Genomic DNA, 18,239 nt, shown 5'->3' with positions numbered 1-18,239 from the left:
GGTACGACTGTATATTAAGAGTAATTTGCTGTTGAATTTTCATGAGGACTTTTACACACATACACACACAATCACAGATTAAGGCAGAAATGTGGAGAACTAAACATATGATTGGGAAATTTGAATAAGAGAGAAACCCAAATTGGCAGGTGCCTGTCCATGGATGGAACCCAGCGCCCAATTTTTTTTTACACATGCACACATGCAACACATTATTGATCTAACTTCCTGCTTTATAATGTATCCTTATTATGGTGTGGGTTTTAGGTCTAAACTTGAGGAGTTCCATATTGCTGGGTTTGGGGTTTGTTTGTCCTGTGTCGGCTTAAGTTGAGGGGACACTTTTTGCTTTCTCAGTTGGAAACGGGAGACTGTTTGGATGGGGATAGTCTTCGTGTTTGGTGTCCCCCCCCCCAAGAGATTTGGTGAATGCTGAATAACGGTGCATTTCTCGTTTTTCAAGCTGTAAATGCAGGCAGCTGCAAAGCTGATTTGTGACTGGGCTTTTTCAAGGGAGTTCTTTGTAATCATTTTTGGCATCTTGGAACTTTCCTGTGCAGACAGCGGCTCCCTCCTCCTCCTCCTCCTCCTCCTCCTCCTCCTCCTCCTCCTCCTCCTCTTCCTTATGGCAGGCCGCTTCTCCAGAGGTCATCCTAGTGCTGAGATCTGAAGATCAAGTAAATAATCGAGTTCATTTTACTTTCCCCCCTCTTCCCCCTCCTCTTTCCTGTACACGTTGAACACTTGCCACCCTGCTGTCTGTTTTTCCTTGCCAAGGTTCAGTTCTAATTATGTTGATTTTCTTCAGCCCACCCCCTCCTGGAAGCTTATTAGGGTGAATATTTTTATTTATTATCATTTCGCCCAACTCCTGCCAGCATTTCGTTTTAACAAATTGCTTTTGATTTTCAGGTTTTACATTTCCAAAGGATGAGCACCCATTGTTTCTTCAGCCCATTAACACTTGGTGTAACCTGCAGTCTTTTTTTCAGCAGGCACAATCCAGCCTAATTAAATGGCATCTCATTCACAAAGGCTTATTGGAGAAAGACTGGCTTATTCTATCTGTAAACGTGTATCAGTTGTATGAACACAATGAGTCAGTGAGACTGTGCTTCCTCATATATCAGCATGATGCAATAGCACTTAAATATACACATATATACACATCTGTAGTCTGCCTTCACCTAAAACAAGTAGCAAAAAAGAAGTATCAAATCTGGATCCAAGGCTTTATTTAACTGCAATCATCTGATGAACCTCCATCAGTAGTTACACTAAATCAAAGAGACTGTACCCTTTGCAGCAAAGGGCTAGTACAAGAGGAAATCTAATCATATTGTTAGTAATTATTAACCATTTCTCCTACAGCAGTGACAAGGAACCTGTGTCATTTCAATGTCCTGCTGGACTCCAACTCCCACCATCCCTGACTGTCAGCCATGCTGGCTGGGGTTGATGGTAGCTGGAGTCTAACAACATATAGGGGGCCACAGATTCCCCATCCCTGCCTTACAGATTACCATAGATGTGTGTTTATCACCAGTACTGCATTTCAGCCAAGTATTATAGGCAAGAGCCCTGTTCCTTGGAATAACAGGTGCTCAGTTGCAAATTGTACAATCCCATGTGCAAGAACAGGGCAGGCAAGAGGCCCACCCATAACCACAGGACTAGCCCATGCATGAAATTCTGGTTTAATATCTGATGGACTTCATTTCAAAACTGGTTAGAGAAAATATTTATAGTAACCAAGAATCAGAAGATCTTCCACATTGCTGCTACTAATGTAATATCATACACTATTCCCGAGAACATCTTTTCAGCAGCAGAACACTTATCAATGGGCCTTCATGCTTAAGTAACATTGTCCAAAGTTCTGGGTACATTTTTTTAATGGACACATAAAAAACAACTTGCCTCTGTCAGATGTTAGGTAGTTTCAGGCAAAACATTATTAGGCAATTTTGAAAAGAAAGCCATCTCAAGGAAAGGTCAATGTGCAAATGAGCCAAATAAGAACTTTGTGAATTGGTGAGCCCCAAAACGATGCATAAAAGAATTAGGCATTTTTTGTGTAAAGCAGAAAGTTAAACTATTAACACATAACTTCTTTAATGTCAAATTTCTGTCCCAAAGCCCAATATGAAAAGTATCAGCAAATACAGTGGAATTGGAGTGAGAGGGGTAGCCCAGGATCTTTCTAAGTGCCAACAGAAACACCACACTACTTTTCAGCAAGTTGCGCCCGAGTACATATTGCACACACAGACATAGAGTTGTTATTGTAAATGTTCCCCATTATCTCATTGCCACTCTAACAAACACAGGCATTGCTGAACCTCAACTGTCCATTACACTCATCAAAACAGGATCTCTTTATAATACTCCATGGCTCCAGGCCCAGAGTGTTGTAAAGAGACCAGACAGGGAGCGAACAAACAGAGAACAAGAATCCAATACGGTTAAGTCACAGTGAACAAATAATTTGCACACATTTAAACCAGACATAATGCATGCAAACATCTGGAGAGATGTTATATCTGTTTCATCTACTGCTCATGTTGGAGCCCTTGCCCCAGACACCCACCATGGGAGGAGAAAAAGTTTGGAAATGGTTGAGGGTGGGAGGATGAGTGGCTAAAAGGAAAGCGGAAAAGGGCAGGGAGCAGTTGGGGAACCGAATGAATCATTTATTGAAAAGCATTGCAATTCGGCTGTCCTAGACCCTAGCATGTCGCCCTGGACTGCCACCTGACAGCTGCCCAGAAATCAGCTCAGATTAGCTAATAAATAGTAAGGGATGGGAGAAACACTTCACTATGCAGTAGGTAAACACAAAAATGCTTTCTTTGCAAGGGGCTACATACCTGCCAATATTATGGGGGCAACCTCAAACAGTCAGGCACTGCCCAATGAGTGGCATATAACTGGGATTACAGAAGGCTTGGGAGTAAAAGAATTAGGAATGGTTGATACCACTTGCTCAGGCAGAGGTGCTACTGGAATAGAAATGAACAGCCCCAGGTGCATTAATAGACTATTTTAAAGCAAGTGAAGTCCTTTGTTAAGGACAATTCCTTTTGGGTTCCTTCCTGTGCTTCTTGGAGGGAGGGAGCTGCAGGTCGTTTCCCCCCACCCCACGGGGCTGTTCTATAGTGAGCGAAAGAAATCAGTTGTGCCAGCCCGTTGGCTGTGTGAGCTGACAAGGGCCAGCAAGCACTCATGCATGCTACGTCCTTGGACCATTGCAGTCAAAGGCACGTAAACACCTATCCTAACCCCTGAAATGAGAACTTTCTGAACAAGCCCCGCTCAAAAGTGCTCCACTTGTCTTTTGCCTCTACATTAAGGGTGCAGTTTGTGAGTTTACCACCGTGTGGCAATAAACTCCGCCTAAATGCTGCCTCCAACCAAGCAACCATCTCTGCAGTGCCACTAATAAAGTTGAGCTCTGCAAAACTGTGGCAAGCACCAACAGCACTATTACAACAGAGCAAAAAGCTGAATAAACAGTGTGTCTGACTCAAACCTTATGACCACGTCTAGAGGGGGTTAAAAAATGGGCAGTTTTCCCTTTGTTAAGATGACAGGTATCACCTGGTGTACAAAATATTGTTCCCCAATGGTCAGCCATGCCCGGGGAGGAATCACAGCAAAAGCTACAGTACATTTGCAGGTATCATTAAGCTGATTTCTGATTGGGCTGTCACAGGGATGTCCTAATCCATCGTCAAGCAGTACATCACTGCTTTCCATTGGTCTGATTACTAGAGGATCCTGCAACAGGATTTTTAGGAAATTTGGTCTGAACAACTCAGAACTGATCCGCTTCTTTAAAAAAAAACATGCAAAGATACAAAGACGGACAGACGGACAGAGCAGTGGGGAAGAAAACTCACCTTGAGGTCTCTGTGGACGACCCCCATTTGGTGGCAATGGAGAACAGCCTCCAGGATCTGCTGGATGCAATGACTGCATGCAAACACCAGGGGGCGTGTTAGTTCACGGTGAGTGGTAACAACCACACAGGCTGGTGGGGTGGGGTGGGAATAATGGGGGGAGAAGTAAGGAAAGGGAAAACGGAAGAGGAGAAGAAGGACAAGGAAAGGGAGGAAAGGGAGAATGGAAAATAAAGGAATCTGACTCCCTCTCTGTTCAGGTTCTAATTGCAAAAAGAAGAGAAACCCCAAGTTACAGATACAAACTCTGGGAAAGTGAGAATAGGACTGCAGAATGATGAATTGCCCCTCACCTCGCTCTGGGAGAGCTAAAATGCAAGGACTCAAGACAGATAGGAAATCTGACAGCCAGGGGACAAGTTACAAAGCAGGTGAAGAAGGGACACCAGAGGTGTCATTGCCGAACTAAAGGAAGGCAAAGGAATGGAACTTCTAATGAGGGTCACAGGAAGTTTGTCATCTCTGCCCTCAAACTCCCATCACCTTCCACAACCCTGTTCTGGAGCTGCAGGCCACCTATTCAGGTCTGACGTCAGCACTCAGCACCTTGGGACCGCTGCCAGGAGACCTCCACCCGACAGGGCCTGCCATTGCAAAGGTTTGCCCTGAGTCCTCGTGACTAGGTGCACAAGGGACTCAAGTCTTTATAATTTCATACAGTGTCCCCAACGTAGCATAATTCTTCTGCATTCTGTGAAATTTTAATTTCCACCACCGGCAATGTTTGTGGTCAGAGGCCCACAAGGGCACTTCCATCAATGGCCTCCTTAAATCTGGAGCAGGCTTGACACCAAATCCACTTATGCTCAAACAGAATTTACCAAAGGTTTCAAATTAGTTTGACTGAGTCGGTTGCTTATATCCTTTGTCAACTCAACGGTGGTCCATGGGCAATTTTAAATATTCCTATATTCAAACGTAATGACCAATGTAGCAGTCACTGCTTTTTATTTTCATCTCGCAGAGGCGGCAGAAGTATGTCCAACTAAGGATTATTGTACTTTTTGTGACTTATTACCACATGGCAGGAAGGAGCGAAAGCCGCAAAAGCCCAGCCCAATAATGCTATCTGGAACATTAGATGTTCAGTGTATACATTGATGGCTGTCCCTTAAAAAGAAACAAAGAAGTACTTGGAACACCTCTGTGATAATCCTCTTTCCCCATTACATGGCTTGAGAAGATCTCAGGAGTTTGTGAAGCATGATGAATTTTAAAAGACGGTGATGTAGTCATTGACCATTCTAAAGCAAGTAGAAGACTTGGTCATGTGCAGGTTTAATTTCATAAATGTGAATGCTCAGGAACAACAAGAAGTTCAAACATTCACTGAAGGGCTTACTGAAATCTATCCTCTCTCTAATCACACATTTCCATTTTTTAGATGGCATAGCCATGTGCCCTACTTCACATGGGACAGCCCTCAACTTGAAGGCATGTCTGATCCAAGTCTGGTTTAGAGGTAAGAATCAGAAGACAGGACAGCAAGAAGAGCCCTGAAGTTGCCCGTCAATGGTTAGCACCTGAACAGCAGATTGATCTGGCACACTGACTACCTGGTCACAGTCTTAGGTGAAGATTTACCATATTTCTACTTAAACTGTAGTAACTGCTTCCCAATTTACATCTATACGTATTAAGTAGCATAGGCAAATGGTATGCAAATTGGTGTCCTTTTTGGGCAATGCATTTCCACTCCCCCCCCCTCTAATGGACATCCTAGTACTTTCCTGCCTAGATCCAAGCAGACATTGTGTACAATAACACTCTTGGCCCTGCTAAGGAAGGCAATCAACCAATTATCACCGCCGTTAACAATTTCACAAGCAACCATTTAAGCAACACCAGAAGCAGCCACTTCTAAACCTTGGCTCACATCTAAGCTCCTCAATTATGCCCCATCTCTACTTGTTCATCAGTATCTCTTCCAGAGATACATTCTCCCAGAGGCCAAAACAGAAAAGCGTAACTTAACAGCACTCTTCTTGCACTCACCTGCCTTGGCTTGGCTCCAGAGTTTGGCAGGGCCCTGGGCATGTCACCCTGGGTGTCCCTCCCAACACCCAGGTGTGGGCCCTCCAGCAGCAGTGGTGTGACAGTTACCAGCCTCCTCCCTTGCTCGTAAGACCAGGGTGGGGGCACCTGCTTAAAGGGGGCCTGCAAGGTGTCAACCCAGGTGGCCTTGTTGGGGCACATAGACCCCAGCAAATGAACCATATCCCATACTGCTCTGGAGGGTTCCCTGAACCCTCAGGAATAACTATTTGGGAGGTGCAAGTGGGTTTTTCTGTGGTGGTAGTGGTGAATATTAGATACCCTGACTTGCATCCAAGAGTAAGCACCGTCCACTAATGTGAAACCACCAAATAAACCCACAGTGTTTATAGCCCAAAGGCATTTGGAGAGTTTCTTAGAAGTTTGCAGAAATCCTGTTCTATCTGGATGAAGCTCTTAGGTTGATCTGAGCCCATGGCAGAGTCTAAGGTAAATCTGAAGAAAACCTCCAGCCTATTTGTAGTCCCTCTTGAATGTGATAAGGCAATAGAGTGAGCTTCACAGATAAGCCAAGGTGTGGTGTGGGGTTACAGCTGGATATCTACAAGCATAGTTGCAGTGGGAAGTAGGGGGAAGATAGTTAGGCATGATTACCAGTGGCAAATGCTGTCCTCGGACTCACATTTGCCAAAACTGTTTCAGCTCTATGTGATGTTCCACACATTACGTAACAGCAAACTTTACATCTTTAGGTGTACACATAAAATATATTGTGTGTCCATCTAAAAATGAAGCAGTCCCAGTTTAGGGTAATCCATGTGTGATATGGGTCCCTGATAATAAGTGATTATTCCATCCTGCACATCGCTAATGTACTGAAAATGATTATCCCTAAAGAACTGAATGAACAAGCTGATCTCAGCAGAGTGTCCTTGAATCCTGTTGACCTTCAACACAGTGTAAAGCTCATCTGTCTCCACAGAATTCTGACACAGAAAGAGAATGATCACCCAATGGACAAGAAAAGATCATTTTAAGAATAAAATGGATAATGCCAAGGCTATACCTCATAGCTTTCATTATGCACATAGATAAATTTATCTACATCACTGACTACTGCAACAAAGAGTGCATTTAAAATTGGGGCATCGCTTAAGACAGCATTGGGGAACCTGCGGACCTCCAGATGTTGCTGGACTGCAACTCCCATAATCCCTGATCATAGGCCATGTTGGCTGGGGTTGATGGGAGCTGAAGCTCAAAATCATCTGGGGGTCATAGGTTCCTCATCCATGCTGTAAGATATGAATTATTTACCTGCCCTACAGAAGGAACAGTACTGCCATATTTGGGTGAGGACATTAAAAATCTGGGTTCCAATTCCTTTCAGTCTACAAATGAAAGAACTAATTTTGTTTCGTATCCTAAGCTGCAGACACCAGTTGGATTGCCACTAATAAAAACGGAAACCAAACGAAGAAAATTAAGTTCTACAGCTTGCCATCTGAAACATGAGCAACTCCTACATGGATCAGGCCCAACAACTCTGCTTTTGTGTGGGAAATGATGGGTCCCTTTAAGGCATTTGCTCATTGTACCCTTAACATATTGCTGCTAGAGGTGTGCATGACAAGAGTTCCTGGCTCATTCTTAAAGAATCTGGTTTTGCCCTATATGCAACACAGTTTCATACTGCGCACTGATCAGTTCTGAATAAGTTACTCCTTGTTGGAGGTGTGCAAATGTCACATGAACAAAGTATTTTAATTCAATATTATCCTACCAGCACCTCCCATCCTCCCAAAAACAATACGGCAGAAGAGGGCAGTTTCAGTTGACCTCATTTGTATGTGTTAATTCATAAATCTGTTACTATTTCAGCACCGATTTGTGATTTTTAAAAAAAATCTACACAAAAATCCACACAAAAGTGCATATTTAAATAAATGTTTTTGGAAAGAAACCTAATAAAATTCACGTTTCTAAACATATTTTCTCTCTAAATACACATTTCAAAATTTATTTAATGTTTTTTGAGCCAGCAACTGCACCACTAGGCAGAGATGTATGACATCTAAAGGATAACTACATTCTGATCAGCACATTATTAGTTCAGGAACTGTGGATCAAGTCAGTTCACAGCACAATTCACACAAATCTAATTCCTGAAGTACCCTAATATCTAGACTCAACCGACATTGCTCCTGTTAGCAAGACCTGGTGATAAGTTGTATTTTATTGACTCCAAATCTTAACAGCCATTATTCCTAAAACAAGAAAAGACCCTGTAAGCAATTGACTAATATAGCTGAAAAGTCTTTCCCAAACCCCTACTGTCAGGCCCAGGACCCTTTGATGGCTTCAACACATTGATAGGCCCTAACACTGCCAACAAATGCCCTAAATCTGTGAGCTACTATTTTACATTTCCCACAACACCCCTGGCACAAAATTGCTCTGAAACACTATGGGAAATTTAAAATGGCAGTGCACTGCCACTGCTAAAGACCACCAAACATGAGGCAGCCCTCCAACTATAAGGCCATTTGTCCTTTATTTGAAGTGCTGTCTTATCCAAGTCTTGTTTAAAGGTAAAGAACTGTAAGAAGGAAGGAGAGCAGAAGGGACCTTGGAGTTGCCTACCAAAAGGTCATCTGGACAACAGTCTGAGCAGGTTACTGATCCCTCATTGTCTGTTCCCTTTTGGTGGGATGTACAGTATTTTCTATTCATTGGAAGTTATAGGATTTTGCATCTATACCAAAATTTGCACGTATAGATATAAATTAGCATGTGCACATTTTGTGCATATTGGCATCTATTTTTCTGGTGCTGTGTTTCCTTTTCGTTTGGTGTTGTGTACTTGGACACCTCAAGCAGTTGGAAAGTTGCTCAGAACTCCCTTGATCCTAGAGTTGAACCCTACCTACTGGGAATGTCACTGCATATGGACAGGATTTTTTCCTGAATAGTGGAAAAAGTGGGTACATACTCTCTCTCCACCATGCATTCAACATACATGTGAAGTAAGCACTCCATACAGACACCTGAGTTCACAGTGACTTGGGGCAGCCGCCAAGACCACATAACACCGGTCTTGAAAGACCTACATTGGCTCCCAGCACGTTTCCGTGCACAATTCAAAGTGTTGGTGTTGACCTTTAAAGCCCAAAACGGCCTCGGCCCAGTATACCTGAAGGAGCATCTCCAACCCCATCGTTCTGCCCGGACACTGAGGTCCAGCGCCAAGGGCCTTCTGGCGGTTCCCTCATTGCGAGAAGCAAAGCTACAGGGAACCAGGCAGAGGGCCTTCTCGGTAGTGGCGCCCGCCCTGTGAAACACCCTCCCATCAGATGTCAAAGAGAACAACAACTAGTAGACTTTTAGAAGACACCTGAAGGCAGCCTTGTTTAGGGAAGCTTTTAATGTGTGATGCATTACTGTATTTTAATATTTCATTGGAAGCCGCCCAAAGTGGCTGGGGAAGCCCAGCTAGATGGGCGGGGTATAAATTAATTTATTATTATTATTATTATTATTATTATTATTATTATTATTATTATTATTGCAGCAATTTATCTGTCTTGAAATTGAGGGGGTGGGCAGCCACATCCATTGGGCCTCCACAAGGAGAATTTGCCTGACATTATCACCCGGTGTGCATTTAGGTGGAGGACATATATCTACCAATAAAATGGCCAGGGAAGTCCCCAGAGACACAGCTGTGACGAGGGACACTAATCTGTAGGCTTTCCAACTGCATGGTGATAAATCTTATGGTAGCTGCCTCAAAAGCCACACAATATACAAGATGTACCTTGTCCAGAGAAAATGGAGATCAGCTCATGAATGGCCTTCTTGGTGTCACCACTTCTTCCAGTTATAAATATGTATTAAAATACACCCCCCTTCACCCCACAAGCATTCTCTGAAAGAAAATAGCCAACCTTTTATCGCTTTCTGAGCACCAAGATTCTGAACACAGTTCAGAGTAGGAAAAGGGTGCTAATGCATTTTGCACTTTCTGCTCCTTCAAAATATTTTTTCCCCTTGTTGGGTTTAAGTGTTTTTATTTATCCTATGCTGCTTTGTGTGGTTTCATGCTGATTTTACACTATGGTAATTTTGTGCTGGTGCAGCCTTTCTGTTGACTGATTCAGTTGCTAATTTGATTGCATAGTTATTTCAATCTGTTATCACCTAGAGGATGTGGTTAATTGGGCAATACATAAATGCCAAAATAAATAAATAACTGGGGGTCACTTTTCCAAATCAGCCTGCTTACATGTCCTAATCTTCTTTATAGGCCTTCTTCCAGGTGCCCAGATACCCAAGGAGAAATGTGTGGAAATGTTGGAGCAAGTCTTCTCACTGGGGATGCCCCAGGTATGGTACGAAGTTCACCTGGTACATGCTTTCTTATCGTTTCAGTGTTATACAAACCCCCTTAAAAAAACAAACACCTTTTCCAGGTCTTTTAATACATTTACTCCCTTTAAAATTAGTTTCAAACTGCTTTCTCATGCTTGTTCTATTTCTTATGTTATTTCAATGCTGTTATGTTTTATTGATTGCATTTATATTTTACTGTGTTGAAAGCCTTTGCTGGAGGGGTGGGGAACTGAATGGTGGGCTATCATTTTCTAATCTAAATAAATAATCCACATTAAGTGCTCTTGGATGTCCATCATTTGGCTAGGTCCTGAGAGCCACACTGACATCACATTTACTTCCTACGATGAGGAAGGCAAACTAGGGTGGCCACATGTCTTATTTTACAAGAGATAGTATTTGAAGATGTCCTCTTAGGGATGAAGAATCCTAAGAAAGGAGCAGAGCAGACACCTTCCAATAGTTAGTTAGAAACAAGACAGCAAGAACAGAGGCCACCTGCTCACAGTCATCACCACTAAGGTAAGAAGTATTATATTTCATTTTTAATTGTAGGAAATATTTCCAAATTTGCACCTATCTATATAAAGGGACGTGGGTGGCGCCGTACCACAGAGCCTAGGACTTGCCATTCAGAAGGTTGGCGGTTTGAATCCCTGCGACAGGATGAGCTCCCGTTGCTCGGTCCCTGCTCCTGCCAACCTAGCAGTTCGAAAGCACATCAAAGTGCAAGTAGATAAATAGGTACCACTCCGGCGGGAAGGTAAATGGCATTTCTGTGTGCTGCTCTGGTTCGCCAGAAGCGGCTTAGTCATGCTGGCCACACAACCCGGAAGCTGTACGCCAGCTCCCTTGGGCAATAAAGCGCGATGAGCGCTGCAACCCCAGAGTCGGCCACGACTGGACCTAATGGTCAGGGGTCCCTTTACCTTTATATAAATTAGCATATGGCACTTTTATGAAAACATGCCTTTTGTCGATGTTTGTGGTCATTCCAAGGCAAATGCTTGTGCTCTACCATGCCTCCCCCTTTCCGAGGAGGACACATCCTTCCAGCCTTCTTCCTTCCTCTTCCATGTAGCAGAAATATTGCGCTGGCTCAAACCTGGCAAAAATTCTGGGTGGCTGAACCAGCCAGTGCTAGTTGCCTGTCTGCTTTCTCCAGAACAAGACTGAGGGCTCTGTCCCTTCTCATTAGTATTTTTAAGGTATCCTGGTTCAGCTGCTCCTGTTGCCAAGCTGTTGTCTTGGTTGCTATGCTTATGCATGAGCTAGCCTAGAATCCAATTGGTTATTTGGACATGCTCACTTTCTCAGTGCAGACCTTTCTCTCCCTCTCCCTGAAAGTGAAATTGGTGATGGATCAGGTGCCAGGTGAGAAAGGTAATGGGCTCTAAATAAGAAAGAACATTTTCTGTGCTGGGGTTTTTAGGGTTGCAGAGGAATAGAGTCTAACCAAAGGAGAGCCCAAGGATAATTATGTGATGCAAGAGCAATGGAATAGAAGGAGCAGTAAGATCCTCTTCACTGGGGAAGTGCAACCCTATGAGTTTTGGGAGAATGAAAAAATTGACATGTAATGCAGTGGATTTTTCTATCCTTTGGAGTTATTTCATTTACTGAATATGTTTTAATCAGCTTCACTGGCATCTCTGGGAGCTGAGGGGTTTATTATTGTATTGCACTGAAAGTCCAACTTCTGCTGCACTGGAATGCAATGCAGAGATGGGTAAATCATTCCGGTTAGATAAATCAGTCCTAACTGGATACCTTAGGAGGAACTATAGCTCAGTCATAGAGCACATAGTTCAGTTCTCAGCACCTCTAGCTAAAAAAATGGCATGAGATCTTGGAGCTTCTGCCAGCCAGAGTAGGCAATACTGGGGTAGATGGGCCATGGTCTGACTACAAAGCAGCCTCATGTGTTCATGTGCACATGAAATGGACTATAGCAGGAGTAGCCAATATGGTGCACTCCAGATGTTGGACTCCCATCAGCCTGAGCCAGCATAGCCAATGAAGTTCAACAACATCTGGAGGATACCATGTTGGCTAGCCCTGGACTGACAGTCTACAACTGTGGCTAATAACTGAGTTAATTCAGAGGTTTAGCACCTTTAACAAACTACAGTTCTCAGGATTCTTGGGGGAAGCTGTGACTGTTAAAGTGGTATGAGAATGCTTCAGATATATGGTGTGGGGGTGTGACCTAAGACTCCTAGAGATTAATGTCCAACAAATGCACCTTTTAAATATAAGCACAGTGCCTATTTTTCTGCTGTGTTAGGCTATTGGACCTATCTGGACCTATGTTGCCCATCAACGAGTACTGTCTTCATTTGTTTGGAATTAGATTGGAGAACTTTGCTAGTTCTGAAGATACCTAGGCTCCTGGAAGCCAATTGCAATTTAAAACATGTCTATTTCAAGCTTCTTGAATTCAACACTTAAAAAATAAAAGTACTTTCTAGACTGTAAGGGAGAATATTTTGAAGGTAACATTTGGAAATATCTTCGCTAATGCATGCCAGTTGACAGACACCTACACACACCCAGTTGACATGGCATTTTGCTTGCTCACAAAAATGCTACAATTACCTTGATCAGAAATTAAACTCTCTCAGGTGTTGGAAAGTATGGAAAGAAACCTAAGAGCGTGCCTTTGGTCCATCTCTCTCAATATAACCTACACTGTGTGGCAGTGGCTCCCCAGAGTTTCAGACAGGCTTTTCCACATTATACATGGAGATGCCAGGGAATGAACCTAGAATGTATAGCATGGGCTCTGTTACTGAGCTATAACACTACCTGATTTTTTTTCCGGTGGGCAGGAACGCTTGGCACAACTCTGGACACTCCTCTTACCCAGAAAGGGTCTCCTATTCTATTCTCAAATAGCATGATAACATATGGGAAGAGCCTACCGGCTCAAACCATCTAGCCCAGCATCCTGTTCGCACATTAGCCAACCAGATGCCTACAGGAAACCCAAAGCAGGATGTGATCAAAACAGCCCTCTCCCAGCAACTGGTATTCAGAGGTAAACTGCCTCTGACAGTGGAAAAACTGTGGATTGTAGCCAGTGATTAGCCCTACCCTTCCTTAATTTGTCTAACCCTCTTTTAATGCCATCCAAATTGCTGGCCACCGGTACTTCTCGTGGGAGCGAATGCCATAGTTTTAAGTACGAACTTTCTTTTGTCTGTTCCAAATCTTCCAATATTCAGCTTCACTGCATGTCCCTGAGTTCTAGCGTTATGGAAAAGAAAAACTTCTCTCTGTCCGCTTTCTCCATAACAAACGTAATTTTATGCACTTCTATTATGTTTCCTTACCTTCTTTCTAAAATGAAAAGGCCTAAATGTTGCAACCTTTCTTCGCAGGGGAGTCATGCCACACCCTTAATCATTTTGGTTTCTCCCTTTTCTGAAGCTTTTATCCTTTTTGAGTTGAGGCAACCAGAACTATCCATGGTATACCAAGTGTGAGTGCACTACAGATTTTTCTAATGGCATTATGATATTGGTGACCTACTAGGGACTAACCTGTGGAACTCCCTGCCAGTAGAGGTTTGGCAGAAATAATTTGCGTCTTCTTTTAGATATATCCTAAAAACAGTGTTACTCGCACAGGCCCTCGCAATGTGAAATTCTTTTTCCCAACCAGTATTTATTGATGTTTTTACTGATTTTCCCCCTGATGTTTTTGTTGTACTTGTTGCAATTTTGTATGCTGCATGCAACCTTGTATTTTTTAGGGAAGTGCAGCTTATAAATATTTAAATATATAACAACTATTTTTTTAACAATCACCATTTCTTTTCTAGTGATCCATAGAATAGAATTTGCCTTCCCACCAGCACCTACCGCCCTGCCACACACTGTCTTAAGTAGATCAGACCAAGTGAACTTCCAGAAACACCATGAAGCTGACGGGTGTCAAATGATGCCTGCCCTCGTCTGATCTGTATTAATAGGGACCTGCATAAAACTCTTGTCTGCGGAGCAAAAGGCCCTTCAATGTCAGCTGTGGGCTCCAAAAGGGAAGGAGGAAAAGTACTCCTTTAGGAAACTATAGAGCACGGTATGGCCATGATCCAGAAATAGCCCTGTCCTTTTCCCAGGGCCAACTTGGCAGCAGTCACCTGTGCACTGTGAAGAGGCTGCCAGCTTCAATGTGCTCAAAGAGCTCTGGAGTTTTGCCCAACACATGTGATAATCTCTCCCCCGAGGGGGTGTCTCTGGTGACTATAGGAGACTCACTCTTATTACCACAAAGATACTTCTTTAGCTTCAGCACTTGAGGCTCCAGCTTCAGTTACCAAAATGCTATTGCTGGCCTCGGTTCATCCAATTATTGTCTTGCCAGCATGATGACAGGACATACTTGCTTGCTAAAATAAGCCAGATGACAGTCAAAGAGTGTGTGCCTGACAAGCTTTGTCCCTTCATGCTATGTCTGGGGCATGCTACTTTTGAAAGGAAGGGGAGGGGGAGATAGCCAACAAAACTCCACTTCGCTTAGAAATGGCACTGACACAAAAATACAGCCATCCGGAGGGGAAACAAAAAACCAAGGGCTTATTCACATGCCACTGCAGCAAGTCAAAGATCAATATGTTTCTTGCTTTGCCTCCTCCCCGATCTCCTGCTAATTGTGTATTTAATGCCAACTGTTGGCTAGGGGGATGTCAGGAGCATGGACATAATATGGTTACTGCCTGGAGGTTTTGCAACCTTGCTCCAAGCCAAAATGTATTCTCTATTTTAAAAACTAAACAGCATCTTTCCACCACAAAATCCCCAATCCTGCATATTGCACAACACAGAAATGGGGAACCTGTGGCTTTCTGGATGCTGTTGGACTCCAACTACTATCAAGCCCAGCCAGCATGGCCAATGGATATGGATGATGGGAGCTGCAGTCCAACAACATCTGGATGGCCCACACATTCCCCAACGTTGCTTTAAAAGTATAGGAAAAAATTTAGGCTTAAAAGCAGGGCCCCTTCCACTCTGGCTGAAAATCCACATAGGACACATATTCATACCCATGGTTTACCGTGCAATTAAGGAGGATTCCCCACCTTGCACCTCTAATACAAAACCTCCCACTGTTCTGGGATGAAACGAGTGAAGGAAGGGAGATCTGAAAGTGATATCTCTGGGTAGTGGGACTGTACAGAACACCTAAGCATCCTAATACTGCCATGAGCCAAACTGCCTATAATAGGAAGCAAGGAGGTACTGCTAAGTTCACAAGCAGAGCCATTTCCCACCTACCGAGCTCACAAAAATGTCAAGGGTGTGCCTATCTCCTTACACCATCTCCTACTGTGTCTCAACTCTGGATTACTGCCAAAGCCAGATCATAAGTAGGGCACTGAGCCTTAAGCCTCATTGACTCCTAAAAACCCTACAGGCAGTTGCATCATAGGTTCATCCAACCAGACCGTTTCTGTTATCAATCTCTCTCAAATAACATGGCTGGTGCTTTGCCCATTTCCTTTCTAGAAAAAGTAAGTGATGCCCACCTTTTGAACCAAAACCCAGGAGATGTGTTCCCTGAGAAGATGTACTGTATTTTTCGCTCTATAAGATGCACCAGACCACAAGACGCACCTAGTTTTTGGAGGAGGAAAACAAGAAAAAAAATATTCTGAATCTCAGAAGCCAGAACAGCAAGAGGGATCGCTGCGCAGTGAAAGCAGCAATCCCTCTTGCTGTTCTGGCTTCTGGGATAGCCGCGCAGCCTGCATTCGCTCCATAAGGCGCACACACACTTCCCCTTACTTTTTAAGAGGGAAAAAGTGAGTCTTATAGAGCAAAAAATACGGTAGTTCTCACAAAACAGCAGATAAGACCCTAAAGTCTTCTTCCAAATGCTACAACTTCAGACTTTGAGTGAAAGTGTGGTATGTGCTGGAATGTTGCTCCATACACAAAAATCCCGTACACACAGAAAACTAAAGGCAGAGGGAAGGCTAGGCTAAGAACCCTTCTTCCAGACATGCAAGTTTTCTACATGCATGGATTTTTATTTTTATGCATGGAGGCACATGCAGTGATGCTACACTCTCCATCACTAGGAGTAGCTACATGCCCCAGACTGCTGGCACTGATGGCTGTGCACCACACTCCCTAAACTGTATGACTTCTGATCTCCAAGGCAACATGCAAATGCTTTGGCCCAAAAAAGTAAATGGGACAAGAGTTGGGAAGGAGGGGTTCCGGTAAACAAGATAAAAGATGCAGATCAGGAAAAAGAGAGAGGGAGAAGAGGGAGGGAAGGAGAGAGAAGGAGGGAGAGAGAGAGAGAGAGAGAGAGAGAGAGAGAGAACGCGCACACAAGCACGAGTGGGAAGACATGGGAGAGATGGAATGATGAATGCTATAGAATCAAGCCAATTGCTTTAGTTCCCCCCGTTATGGACAATAACTGTCAGTGCCAGGATCACTGGAACCAGGTGGTTAATGTGGGCCTGGGTGTTTCCTTGTGTGGAAGGTCTCAGGGTCCCCAACCAGTCTCACTGGAGTTCTGCGTTGACGAGAAGGATTTTGTCATGCAAGTTCGGACAGGGAAGAAACCAACTCTGAATAACTGCCCTCCCCATACGCCAAAAATAAAAGGAACCTGGCAGGGCAGAATGCCAGACCTGACCAGATTCAATCTATTATGGCAGCACCTACGCTCCCCACCCAACATTCTGAGAGGGTGAAAGGCATATATATACTGACCTTCAGGTCCCTATGCACAATGGCATAGTGGTGAATGTAAGATACGCTTTCTAATATCTGATGGATACAGTGACTGCAAAACAAAACGGGAAGGGAGGGAGGGAGGGAGGAAGGAAGACAGGAGGCAGGTTGGGAAAGGGGCAGACAATGGGGATCAGGAGGAGAGAAGTGGAGAAATCATACGCAGAAGAAAGGCAGGAAAGGTGTAAGAAGAAGAAGAGAGCACAGGAAGGTTATAGAAAGGGAGTGAGCAAAAGAAGACGACAACCAAAATATGCATGGCAGGAAACAAAATCCAGAGATTAAAAGGGGGAAAGGGGAGGGGAAAGATCCACAGCAACAGACAGATGGACAGACAGAAAGGGACAGGGGGCAGGGTGGATATGGGGGACAAGAGAAGGAGAGAAACAATGTTGTGAAAGCTCAGAGACCACAGGGGGTTATCACAAGATGTGTGCAGATGGCTGTTAATAGCACCAGAAACTATGTGCAGTCAGGATCTGAGAATGGAGAGCAGTGCCAAAGGGAGCATTTCCCACCCACCCCCTCCAAAACAGATCACTTGGGGCTACAGAAGTCGTGTATATAATAAGTAGTTTTGAAACACAGCAAAGGAAGCCCATGAGGCTGGCATGGAAAAAGAGAGAGAGGGTAATATCTATGGGTGTGGATAGGTACTGTGTGAAAGGCCATTGCTCACAACCTGCAAGCCTGACCGCTGTGAACCTCTTGGATCTGAGCAAACTGTCTGGCCTAGGAAATGTAGCACCACACTCAGTGTGCAGAAAATATTCCAGGAAAGGCAGATTCCTTTACTCCAGGATACTCCGCCTGCTCAGTATAAGAAGCTAGTGAGAAAAACTGCATAGCCCATAGCACAGTCCTGTGCTAGATATGAGGACTAACATGGGATAATATAACTGGCATTTTTGCAGACAGTGGGGACAGGAATAACTCAAAGTAGCTCATTTGATCCCCCAACATTACTGCTGCATGGGCATGACCAAGAGTGGGGAACTCAGACCCTCAGGGTGAATGTGGCCCTCCATGGCTCTCTACCTGGCCCTTAAGGACTCTGTCTAGGCCACACCTGCCCCAGCCACATAAGCAGTTTAGTCCTGCTGGCCACATGACCCAGAAAGCAGTCTGTGGA

The 18,239-nt window shown here is 44.0% G+C and overlaps 1 protein-coding gene and 1 long non-coding RNA gene across 4 annotated transcripts in view; one reads left to right on the top strand and one right to left on the bottom strand.

Moving 5' to 3' along the window:
* Positions 1–3,821: 3,821 nt before the first annotated feature.
* Positions 3,822–18,239, bottom strand: part of CAMK2B (calcium/calmodulin dependent protein kinase II beta) — a 133,830-nt gene continuing 119,412 nt past the window's right edge. Inside the window, exons 6-7 of one of the 3 annotated variants that reach the window (XM_081843401.1) lie at positions 17,087–17,159; positions 16,366–16,531 (exon numbers count right to left, since the gene is read on the bottom strand). In XM_081843401.1, coding sequence (XP_081699527.1) covers positions 16,490–16,531; positions 17,087–17,159 — 115 coding nt within the window. In that variant the 3' untranslated portion in view covers positions 16,366–16,489. Of the gene's footprint in view, positions 3,976–16,365; positions 16,532–17,086; positions 17,160–18,239 lie in introns of those variants that run through there. The other 2 variants (XM_081843400.1, XM_081843402.1) reach the window with 2 other exon arrangements.
* LOC309331319 lies at positions 5,977–10,816 on the top strand. The gene is made up of 2 exons (XR_014151816.1): positions 5,977–9,008; positions 9,591–10,816. It is a non-coding gene; the product is annotated as an uncharacterized lncRNA (long non-coding RNA).

This window comes from Podarcis erhardii (genome assembly GCF_964252035.2).
Source record: "Podarcis erhardii genome assembly, chromosome: 16".
NCBI lineage: Eukaryota > Metazoa > Chordata > Lepidosauria > Squamata > Lacertidae > Podarcis > Podarcis erhardii.
Note: the sequence above shows the minus strand (reverse complement) of the source record. Positions and strands in the feature narration are given on the sequence as shown.